Source organism: Lathyrus oleraceus, chromosome 1, assembly GCF_024323335.1.
Source record: "Lathyrus oleraceus cultivar Zhongwan6 chromosome 1, CAAS_Psat_ZW6_1.0, whole genome shotgun sequence".
Lineage (NCBI taxonomy): Eukaryota > Viridiplantae > Streptophyta > Magnoliopsida > Fabales > Fabaceae > Lathyrus > Lathyrus oleraceus.
This window is the reverse complement of record NC_066579.1, coordinates 194,053,686-194,065,708: the sequence shown is the minus strand read 5'-3', so window position 1 is coordinate 194,065,708 and position 12,023 is coordinate 194,053,686. Positions and strand designations below refer to the sequence as shown.

General features: G+C 31.7%; 1 protein-coding gene across 1 annotated transcript; it reads right to left on the bottom strand.

Moving 5' to 3' along the window:
- Positions 1 to 1,332: 1,332 nt before the first annotated feature.
- On the bottom strand, positions 1,333 to 3,216 carry LOC127127215 (vacuolar iron transporter homolog 1). The gene is made up of 2 exons (XM_051056352.1): positions 3,090 to 3,216; positions 1,333 to 2,512 (listed from the first exon to the last, which is right to left on the bottom strand). The coding sequence occupies exon 2, from the start codon at positions 2,361 to 2,363 to the stop codon at positions 1,719 to 1,721; it is 645 nt and encodes a 214-aa protein (XP_050912309.1). The 5' UTR covers positions 2,364 to 2,512; positions 3,090 to 3,216; the 3' UTR covers positions 1,333 to 1,718.
- Positions 3,217 to 12,023: the final 8,807 nt, after the last annotated feature.

Here is a 12,023-nt window from a genome sequence, read left to right as displayed (position 1 = left end):
TTAACTAATACTTCCAAGTTGTTGCTACTTGAACACCTCATGAACCAGGTGTATTAAGTGAAAAGTCTTTTTATACTAATTCAGGCAACTAAGCTCATATTGGACGACCAAAACCAATTTGGGCGACTAAACCCACTTTGGACGCTCGCCAAGTCTTCCTGCACTTTGTTCACTCTTGTCATAAACTATTTTATTTTGATTCATCCCTTTGTAGATCCAATAAAATTATCATAGGCCAAAACAGTTGTTAAAAAAAGATATATAAACTAACAAAATATTATAATTTTAATCATAAGAATGTTGAAATCCAAGTGTGAATGGTTAAATTCTGTATCGGTTAGAAATATAGAAAATATTGGATATATAAATGAAAAGACTCTTACATCCATCGATTACCTAATAAAGCATAAAAAATAGTCTATAATATTTTTTAATAAAATATTTTTCTTTTACGCCATATTTATACAAACAATTTTTTAAAAAAATAGTATGTACTCCCATCGTCTAAAAATAAGTATCATAGTTGATACTTTCAGATCGATTAAAAAAATAAGATAAATGAAAGAGAGAGACTGATAATTTTACTAAATTATATTTATTTATTATTTATGTATTCTTATTATCATTAATGCAAAATAAAAGAAATAATAAATTAAAAATATTAATTAAAATTAAAAGTTTTCAATGAAAGTAAAATTAAAATTGAAATTTTTCATTGAAAATTAAATATTATATTTATTTTAAAACAAATATATATTTATTATATATTTACATTTATTTATTTTGGAATGAATGGAGTAATATGTATAATGATATTACTTTTAAAATATATTGTACTCTATTTTGTTCAAATGTTAGCGCTAAAGAAGTAATAAAAGTTAAAATACATGATTCAAAGTATTTTCTATTTTTTACTACTTCCTTAAAAAAGCATGCCACGAGATTCTGAAATTTGTCGTGATTTTTACTCTTCCTACACTCTTTGATAAAACCAAACATCATAGGATGACAACAAGATTATTAATACAAATTATATATCTAAACTAACCGTAAAATCTAAAGTACTAGAATAACATGTTCGGCCAATAATGTTGGTTGATAAGTAGTAAGCAAGCATTGCACATTCTACTCTTATATATCTCACTTTGACAAATTAAAATTTGCACTATACCATTAGATATTTCTGCAAAATTATTAATCGAAGTGATTTAATATATTTTAATTGTGAATTTGTAGTTGAAATCATGTGTCACTCGTTGAATGTATAATTTATTTTGCTATCAATCAACAAATTTCATTAATTCTACTCTAACTATATTAATTTTCACAAACTTCTGAAATGATAAACTTCATACTTCATAAATTATAACACATATGAATAAGAATATTCATCTATACAAATTATAGAGGCTATAAAACATCTTATAACCTCTTTCAATACTAACTACCCAAACTAATTTCTTCAACTAATAAACCATAAATAACATTTTACATATACTTGCAAAACACACTTTACAAAAAAAAAATTAACAAACTTCTTTTCCTATCTCACATATTCTTTAATGGCGGAATTTTTTATAAAAAGAAGCAATTTTTATCTGAAAATATTTAAATTCAGATAAAATCTATATTTTTTTATTGTTTCGAAATCCAGATAAAATATGTGTCTTTATCTGTTCGAAATACGACGGTTTTTAACAAAATAGTTTCAAGAAAACCTAAAGACCACTTGTCCCGATTAACTTGGTAAGGCCAAAAGTAATGGACATAGCAACCCAACCACCAATCAAAACCCTTAAAATAGACCTAAAAATTGGAGCCTTACCCAACACAGCCCCAAACCAACCAAAAACAACCAAAGCAAAACTTACTGCAGCCACAACAGCACCAACTCTCACCTTATAATCACTTATAAAAAAAGCTGCAAGCAATGGCACCATTGCACCAATAGAAAAAGCTAAAGCTGAAGCAGCTGCAGCTTGTAAAGGATTAGGCAAACTTTCTTTCTCTTCACCATCACCAACTTCTCTTCCTCTTTCTTTCTCTCTTTTCATTTGAGCAACTTCGATATCCAATTGCGAGTAAACCGAAACAAACTCACCTATAGCCATGCTACATGCACCGGCTACCAACCCGGCAAAACCGGTTAAGATCATAGCTTTGATATCTTGTTTGACCGCGCCAACTCCCATCATCAGCGACGCTGTAGAGACTAATCCATCGTTAGCGCCTAAGACTGCGGCGCGTAGCCATTGTGATCTTTTTGAATAGTCAAAATCTTTTGTTTCAACTTCTAATGTTGTTATTGTTGAGGATTGTTGTTCAAGATCAAATTTGGCTTGGTTGTTGTTGAGTGATGCCATGAGAATTGAGGAGAAGATGATTAGAAAATGATAATTATGATTATGAAGGTGAAGAAGGTGTGTGGAGAAAGTGTGGAAGACACACGTTACCAAAGGGTATTTATGGAGGAAAATCTTCTCATGTTGGATGCAAAAGTGGGGCAACACCACTAAATAAAAACAAACAAAAAATAAATATTATAATTCATATTCATCAATAGTTATATAAAGAAATAATTTGATTGGATTTTAAAGTATATAGTAGAAATTTTTCCTCACTTGTTAAAGATTGTTTGAAAAAGAGAGGGATGATTAAAGAGATTCCACTCAAATCATATAAAAAGTATTTTTTTTTAATTTTTTATTCCAAAAATTTGTGGTGAAATTCACGAAAATGGAACCTCAAGTATATTTTAATCTTTAGGGATGAAAATTATAACATCAAAAACTAACAAACCAAACAGCATAAAGCATCTAGGATTGGAGAAAATCATGGAAACCAAAGGAAGTGATGTCAATTTTCAAAATCAAAAGCATCTTAAAGTTAAGAAAGAAAACACAAACACTGTTTTCCTAACATGTTTAGACAAATGATTCAAAGTTTAAAGAAGTTTAGACCAATAACACCACTTAATTAAAATTCAATGACCATAAAAACAGTATACTCAAAAGAGAACTCTAATCAAGTTGCTTAATATTTTTAATTAAATTCATAATCATTGCTTTTATTCATAAAATAAAGATTACCTTTTTTTTATAAAGCTCCAATTCACATAAGCAGAAACTGTTGATGAGATAAAAAGGTTCATCAACCAGTAGTATATGATTGAATCCAAGACGCAATGAATTTATTTGAAGTGAGAAGTGTAGAACAAGAAAATTAATGAGTAAACTATATTTATTTTTCTATTTTTTTGAGTGAATTGTGTGTTATTAACAAACAAATAGTTAGGACAAAAATGATATATTAAGGCGGTTATATACATGTTTAAGGTTCAAGAAATGTACTCATAAGTATGACATGAGTCACACAAGGACAACGTGTGTTGATAACTTATATGCAAATGTTATATCTTTACATGCAAAATTTTAGGGAAAAAGTGTATTATTATACTTGAGGTTTCTTGTTTCTTAGTTTATAAAACAAGGACTATCACATTTAAAATTTCCAAAAATCATGTGACTCTATAACCGTGAAGATACATTTTTCTGTTTAAGGTTTTTTCTTTTCTTTCTTTTCTTCCATATTTCTTATTAGGGAATTTTTTTAAATAAAAAGTTTAGGTGTTGAACTAGTTACTTATTGATCAAATAACCAAAGTTATTCACTCTTAATTTTTTGAAACAAAACATGTGACTTGTTACACAAGCTACAAACGTGTTGTGTGTTTTTGCCTTGACTTGCTAGGTAGCTAATATATTAGTAGTTAGAGTCATGAGCTAATACATATATGATGTGATATATGGGTCATGCTTTAAGAATTCCAAAAGAATACAAATAGATTTTTTTTTAAAAAATTTAATTATTTATATTTTCAGTGCATTGAATACGTATATATTTAGAAAAAATATATCTTTTTAATCTCTTAAATAATACCCAATTTATCATTTTAATTTCTTAATCAGTGTCCGGGGGAACTTGTTAGCATTTCCATATAAATGGGGATCAACTTACTTCAAGAATAAGTTTTTTTAACTTACTCTAAATCGTAGTCTTTGACTTGTATCTAATTTGATATTAAATTAATTTTTTTATTTAATTAATTATTAAGTTAGATTCAATTCAAAGGCTATGATTCGGAGTAAGTTGCAAAAATTTATTATTGAAGTAAGTTGATCCTCAAAAAGAAAAAAAATCTATCTATCTATATATATATATATATATATATATATATATATATATATATATATATATATATATATATATATATATATATATATATATATATATATATATATAACTCTTGTAAGTAGCTTAATAATTAGTCAGAATTCAATTGAATAAATGTTATTTTCTGTGCATTTCATTTCATTTTTTCATGATGGTGTCAGAGCTCTTCCAAACTTTAACGCACGTCGATCTTCTTTGTTGATGGATCTATTATTCTTATTGAATTTGATCCAAACTTCAAAGCATGTCATCATTGCTGTTGTAATATGCCTTAAAACCTCATGTGAGAAAAGAGAAAGAAAAATGACATATTTTCAAGCTTGTTCGCGGATCCGTTTGTTAATGAATTGTGTTTTGGGATTTGTTATGGATTAGTTGGGTTTTGGAAATTATAAATATGTATCTCTTTTTTTTATTGTAGAGAGTGACAATCTTATATTAGTTGTGTTTTGTCGCGATTCAATCTGTTAAAGCATAAAACTTATATTTTTGAAAATTAAGAACTTCTAATTAAGTAAAAAGTCATTTTAGGTGGAAAAACATATTTAAAGGTGATATTGGTTGTCGCTCACGTAACACCAGAGTTAAAACTTACAAATGTCTCTTGTCGCAACACATCTATTCCTATAAACTCTATTTTTGAAAATGATTGTTTTCGCAATTTAAAATAACATTTGTTGTCGCTCTTGATTTACTTTAAAATTTGATTTTTATTATTTCATACAAGATATAGGTTCCTCTCTTTCAGAACCGAACCAATATCTCTAAGTTTAACACTTTTGCGATAAATAATTCTAATTTAAAACAATATAAAAATCAGTCCCAAAACTAATCCTAATGTAATTAATAGTTTCCAACTTAGATACAAGTAGTTTCAAAATGCAGGTCCACACATTCCGGCCTCTAAACGGTTTGGCCGAACATATTTCACATAATACTCATATTATAATTAGTATGTATGAAAACTAAAGACTTAAACAAAATATTGATGATGATACAAAGAAATAACAATAACTAGCATGCAATATATATATATATATATATATATATATAAATTGAATTTACACGTACTGTGTTGGAAATATATATATATATATATATATATATATATATATATATATATATATATATATATATATATATATATATTTCCAACACAGTACCTGTAAATTCAATTTATATATATCTATATATATATATATATATATATATATATATATATATATATATATATATATATATATATATATATATATATATATATATATATATATATATATATAGAAAATACTAGTTGGTGATGATACTATGTGAAACTTAAAATCAAAACAGTAGCAATTAAAATTAATAGAACAAATTGAAACAACAATTACTATGTTGAAACTCAAAACAATAAAGTGCATAAAAATTAAAGAAGAAAAATACGTGCTGAAAATAACGCAATGCGGGAACTGAAAAGTGGAAAACTTGAAAGAAAACTTCTGAAATTAAAATAACAACAAACTTAAACAGTGAATGATCCAAGTACAAGCATAAAATTTCAGAATTCTCAAAGTTATGGTGTACTTATTGCCCGATGTGAACAAATAAGCACTTTTAAAGAGTGATTTTATCTACTTACTTAATACTAGAAAACTTGGATGGTAAAAATCTAAAAACTAAGCCTATATATAGTGTTTCAATTGCTGAATATGGGTTGAAATCGTATAGAGGTCAGTTGAGAAAAATATGTGTGAGTGGGAGAAGACTCTGTAATTTTGTTGTTGAAATTCTGGACACGAAGCCCATGGAGGACGCCATGGCCTCATGGTGAACGCCATGAGTGCAACATGGGGGACGTAGCAAGTGAAGGGGCCATAGCAAACGCCACGCCCCTGTGGCAAACGCCACAAGCTCAAACACCCTCCTTTGACTTTCTTCATGTTTATTTGTACTTTTCTCCTTTTTTGGCTATTCTTTGCTCCGTTTTCTCATATACCAACTCCTAGTTGGAAAATACATGCAACAAGCCAAAAATACCAACATAACACTATATAAAGACATGAAATGGATATAAAACGGATAAAAATACATGTATGTCGAGTCAGAAGTGCGATGTGTTTCATGGTTATCAAACTCCCTTATACTTAAACATTTACTTGTCCTTAAACAAGTTGCTACACATATGAAAAATCTTTGAAAGATGCAGCATCTATTGTCAAGACTCATGAAAAACAATTGCATTTAAATACTCATACTGGGCCACAAACTCTACTTCGATTAAGATTGTATTGATAGGTACTAACTTGCACACTAAGGATATCGTAAGAACATAAATCCGCAATCGTGCGGTCATAAGACTCCTTCATATGCAAACCAATCAAAATCATGTTATTATCTCAAGGCTAACTTACTCATCCTTTTTTTCGTCTTTTTTTATTCTAATGCAATCACATTAAGTCTGTTATCCTTCCACACTCATAGAAAGATAATATGTTAGTGACTATGATCTAATAATTTTTTTTTCTTTTTCTTGCACTTTGGCTCAAATACTAACAAGTAAAGAGATTTGTACCGTTGGGTTAAATGACCGGGTGAAGGTCACCTAACTTAGAAGGATCACTCCTTTTTATTAAATTTTTCTTTCTTTTAAGCCTAAGGTCATTCACTTTTTTGAATCAACCTCTTACGTAGTGTGTGCTTATGATGGTGTTGAGTGCTAAATAAACTACTTAAGGACTATTAAAGGATGAGAATTCAAGTTTATGGCATAATCAGTACTCAAATAGGTTTCCATATTCGGGAGACTTAAGATGTTAAAACGATATCGATTTTGTACGGTTTTCCCAAGTCTCCACAATCAAACCTTAATTTCATCTATAGCCTAATACTTTCTAATCATGCAATAAATTTCAAAGTCAATTTTTTTTTTGGTATGACTCAAGAAAATGGGAGAATCAATAAACAACAAGAAACAACACATAAATGACTCGACAAGACATATATTGACTCGACTGACAACAATTAAAATAAAATCATAATAAAAATGAAATAAACTAGAAAAGCAATAAATCTAACTAAAAAGTAATAAAATGGATATAAAATAGGAAAGTTCCTCCCTCACACTTAAACCAAACATTATCCTTAATGTTTTGATAAAAGTGGGAAAAGGAAGAAAGAACTCGGTGAAGAAAATCAGCGTCGGCCACGGCCTCGACCTCGTCCATATCCTCCACGACCATAGTGAGGAAGAGGTGGCATACCCATATTGTGCATATTCTGTGACATATCATCTACCCTCATCTGCAGTCATATTATTCGCTCGATGAGGTCTCCTATATTATGCTCGGTTCGTCTTGTATAGTCATGATGTTAGTCTTGTATCACCTGATGTGTGCCATCATGTCAATCTGTTGCTGCATAGCTCGGAACATGGTGTCACACACGACATCAATATCATTCCAGTGGTGGAGCTTCTAGAAAGCATCATCAAGGGACTCCCAGATAGCAACATAATTATACTTTTGTGGAGATTTCTGCTCGTATGCATGTTGCATTTGATGCATATACTTCATCATCTCTATTTGTTGTTGATGCATGACATTAATCATGATATCTCTCTCAGCATCCATAGCACTTCGGGCACGCATCTCACTGAGTATGTCATAAAGTGAAGCATGTGTAGCTCCGGAAGAGGTACCTGCAAAATGGTTAGAAAAATGTGTGGTGTGTGCAGGTGAAGCAGGAATATGTGGTGAATGGTGTAGTGGGGGATCATGTGCAGGAGAGGCTCACTCTTTCTGATCATACTCATCATCGGTAGCACCATCAGCAACGACATTCTCAAGAATGTCCATGGGATTCTATTCGTCATCAACACACAAATCATAAATTCAATTAGCCATATTTCACACATCGGTACGGTTCAGGCAAGGTAAAACAACACTGTCAATAGAAATGTTATGAACCATCAGCAAAAAATTTATGTCTGGCCTGGATCTAATTAGGCACATGTTCCTACAAGCACGAAGATCAAGGAAACGGGGTGGTAAGGGCTCTAGGGTAGCAAGCTTTGTATCAAGCCCAAAGCACGAGTAATGGAGGTAATCATTCCTCCAAAGGAGATAGGACCCTTCCTAGCAGTGTGAAACAGATTCATATGGGCTATCATGAATGGGGCCGAATTGACCTGTGTCGATGTAAAAACAACATGCAAGTAAAACAACTCTTTAGCATTTGTTTTATTTGTATTATCTCGGCCACAAATGGTGCCTGCCAACATTTGGTGAAAGTAGCGTATGGTCGGATTATGTATCTGAGTTGCTACATTACCCTCAAAATTATCAGTAGCATTGTAAGACCCCAATTTTGACCCTAAGATCCCTCATGCTATATCATCATTTGCATTGGCTTTGGGATCACACCTTGGCATCCTCCTTACCCCTCATTCATTGGGTTTACATTGGAAGAGACCATCAAGAACACTTGGTTGTATCATACTTTATTTTCTCTTGTTTACTAACCAAAACACCAAAAATATGTCTATGTATAGTTTTGTTTCTTTTGTAAGTAGTGTGTGCATCCACCTATGCTCTATCAAGCTCACAACTAGGGTTTGAGACCTTCATGGCAAGAGATCAATTATGGAATGGTTAACCATTGGTTCTAAACATCATATATGTATCCCCATGTTCTTCATTTATCATTTTGATCAAGAATTCATCAAGAGTTTGAAGCTTGTCTGCCTTGGAAGCCCTAATTCATCAGGGTATCTTGTGTGACTTCCTTAGCAAGTTTCTTCAACAATTGGTCAAATATATCAAGGGATACGTAATTATACATCATCTTATGCATATATGATCCTCCATGAGTCCCAAAGATAAATAGAACTTCAACTTTGCAAGTTGGCTCAAAGAGGTTGACCAGAGAAAGTCAACTGGTCAAAACTGGGGTTCCCTAGAGCCTACTCCTACAATTTTTGTCATACGAAAATGATTCCAAGAGGAAAGTTACTTTTTATGACATTAAAAACAACTTCAATGTTGGCATCAAGAGCTAGTTTTTCTTGGAAAGTCATTTTTTATGGTGAAACATTCTAGGCTATTTTGTCTGTGCCCTAGTTAGGAGGTCAACTTCCAAGGACCATAACTTGCTCAATTTTTATGATATTAAGGTCATCCAAGTTTCATGATTAATCCAAATTATGTTATAAGAGGAAACATTATAGGTAATTTCGGGCAAGTTTCATGATTAATCCAAGTTTCATGATTCTTCAACTTGAAAGGGCATGTTATAAGAGGAAACATTATAGGTCATTTTGGGCCATCGCCATTGAACAAGCAATTTTCCTCAACTTCTAAAATGCATAACTCCATCATGAGAAATCCAAATTATGTCAAATTTCTGCCCAAATTGAAGAGGAATTAAGTAGATACAACTTTGGTGAAGAAACCAGTTTCATTTGGAGCTCATAGCAAACGTTATTTAAGGTGGAAGAAGTGGTCATTTAACTTTGTACTTAGGAAAATTTCAACTATGTTTGATTTCTCCAACTTCCACCTCAAAATTAATCATGATTCAAGTTCCAAATGGAAAAGTGTTCAACATGAAAGTTGTTCCCCTTGATCTCACCTTTCCAAATCATCCAAGATCACTTCATTTAGACAATAATTAAGGGACTATCGCATGGTTCCTTTGTTGACTTTGTTTTGGCAATTTTTGAACTCAAATGATCATTTCTTTTTGCATGCTTACATGTGATGATTTCAGTACCAAGTATGCATGAATTGGAAGTGGATTGCATCATTGGTTGGGTCTAATTCAATGCCCATGCACCCATGCACAACTTGCTATTTTTGGCCAAAACTCAAAAGGTGTGGAAATCAATTCATGAGCTTATAAATAAAAGAGCATTGCTTTAGAATGAACACACATATTGGCCAAGCCTTGCCAAGCCACCCCAAAACCCTACACCATAGAGTATCTTGAGGATTTTTTTGAAATCAAGCTTGAATTTCACCTTCTGTTTTGAGATTCAAACTCCAAGGATTCATTGTCATCTTCATCTTAGTTGGTCACTGCAAGCAAGAGGAGGGAGAACCAAGTGAATTCAGATCAAGATCAAGCCAAATCACTGCTACCCGAAGGTGAATTGTCTCAAACTTCTCTTCTTTGATTCTCCCTCATTTCTCAACTATTTCGATTGATTATTGGTTGTGTAAAGACCTACCAATGTAGGCAACAAGATTGGGTTGCTTTGAGGCCAAATAGAAGCAACTTAGATCATGCACCTCAAACTTCAAGTCCATGTATCTTTCAATATACTTAGAATTGGGTGAAATTGAGTCCAAATTCGAGCTTCTGAGTATTTTTTCTTTAAGATAATATATTCACTTTTCATTTTCTTGATGGTTGGTGGTAGACCAGTCCGATGAGGTCCACCGGAGAAGAAGACCGGAGCTAGGGCTCCGGTGGTGCATTGGCGCCTTCCGAACCATTTGATCATGTGTGAATGTTTTTATCCTGGCATTCACTTCTGATTACCAAAAAATATGGGACTTTCACCAAAAATCTTTATATATTTTTTTCTTTCATATTTTGAAATAAAATTAGTTTTTGGATTAATTTTTTATATTTTTCATGAATTAATGTTTTTATCCATATTTTTAATTATTTTAAAATACTTCTGATTTTCCCAAAATTATGAAATTTTTTGTCTAAGGTCCTTTGACCTTGTTTGACCTAGGATAAATCGGAATTTTTACCAATATACCCCAGTTTTTCAATTAATTTCCCAAAATAACCCACATTTCAGAAAAATTCCCAATCTACCCCACATGCAGAAGGGAGGCGCCAATTGGATTGGCGCCCCCTCTTAAAAATTACAAGGAGGCGCCAATTGGATTGGCTAGGGCACCTGCCCTAGCCAATCCAATTGGCGCCTATGTGTTATTTTTAAGAGGGGGCGCCAATCCAATTGGCGCCTCCCTTAAAAAAGCCTCAAATGGAAAAACTTCCAACATGAAAGTTGTAGATCTTTTCAAGACAATGAATTTGGATATAAATTTTGCATCATTTGGATTTTTTTTGAGAAAGTTATGGGCAGTTGAAGTTGGACTTCTGAGTTTTTTAACTGTTATCTGAGTCATAATGTTTTGTATTATTGCATGTGTTTCTTTTAGGAATATGAATTTTTGTCCAACATAACAAGTGAAGTAGACATCCTAAATTTTCCAATGCAGTTGGTCCCACCTCAAAATAATTAAAAATGAGTGAGTTATGTCCCTGCGAACTTGACCCAAAATTAGGGTTTCTTTCAAAACAAGTGTATGTGAATTTTGCCAAAAGGGACCAACTTCAAGCCCTTAAGTTTGAATGATAGAAGCCTCAAATGACAAAACCTTCAACATAAAAGTTGTAGATCTTTTCAAGATAATGATTTTGGACTAAAGTTTTGCATCATTTGCAATTTTAATGAGAAAGGTTTGGGCACCTGAACTTGGACTCTTTGACATTTTATCTGTTATCTGACCTATAATGTTTTGTATTATTGCATGTGTTTGTGTTAGAGTTATGAATTTTTGTCCAACATAACAAGTAAAGTAGACATCCTAAATTTTCCAATGCACTTGGTCCCACCTCAAAATAATTAAAAATGATTGAGTTATGTCCCTGCGAACTTGACCCAAAATTAGGGTTTCTTTCAAAACAAGTGTATGTGAATTTTGCCAAAAGGGACCAACTTCAAGCCCTTCAACATAACAATAACAAGTCCTTGAATTAGGGTTTCTGACCTATAAATTTTTGTTTTA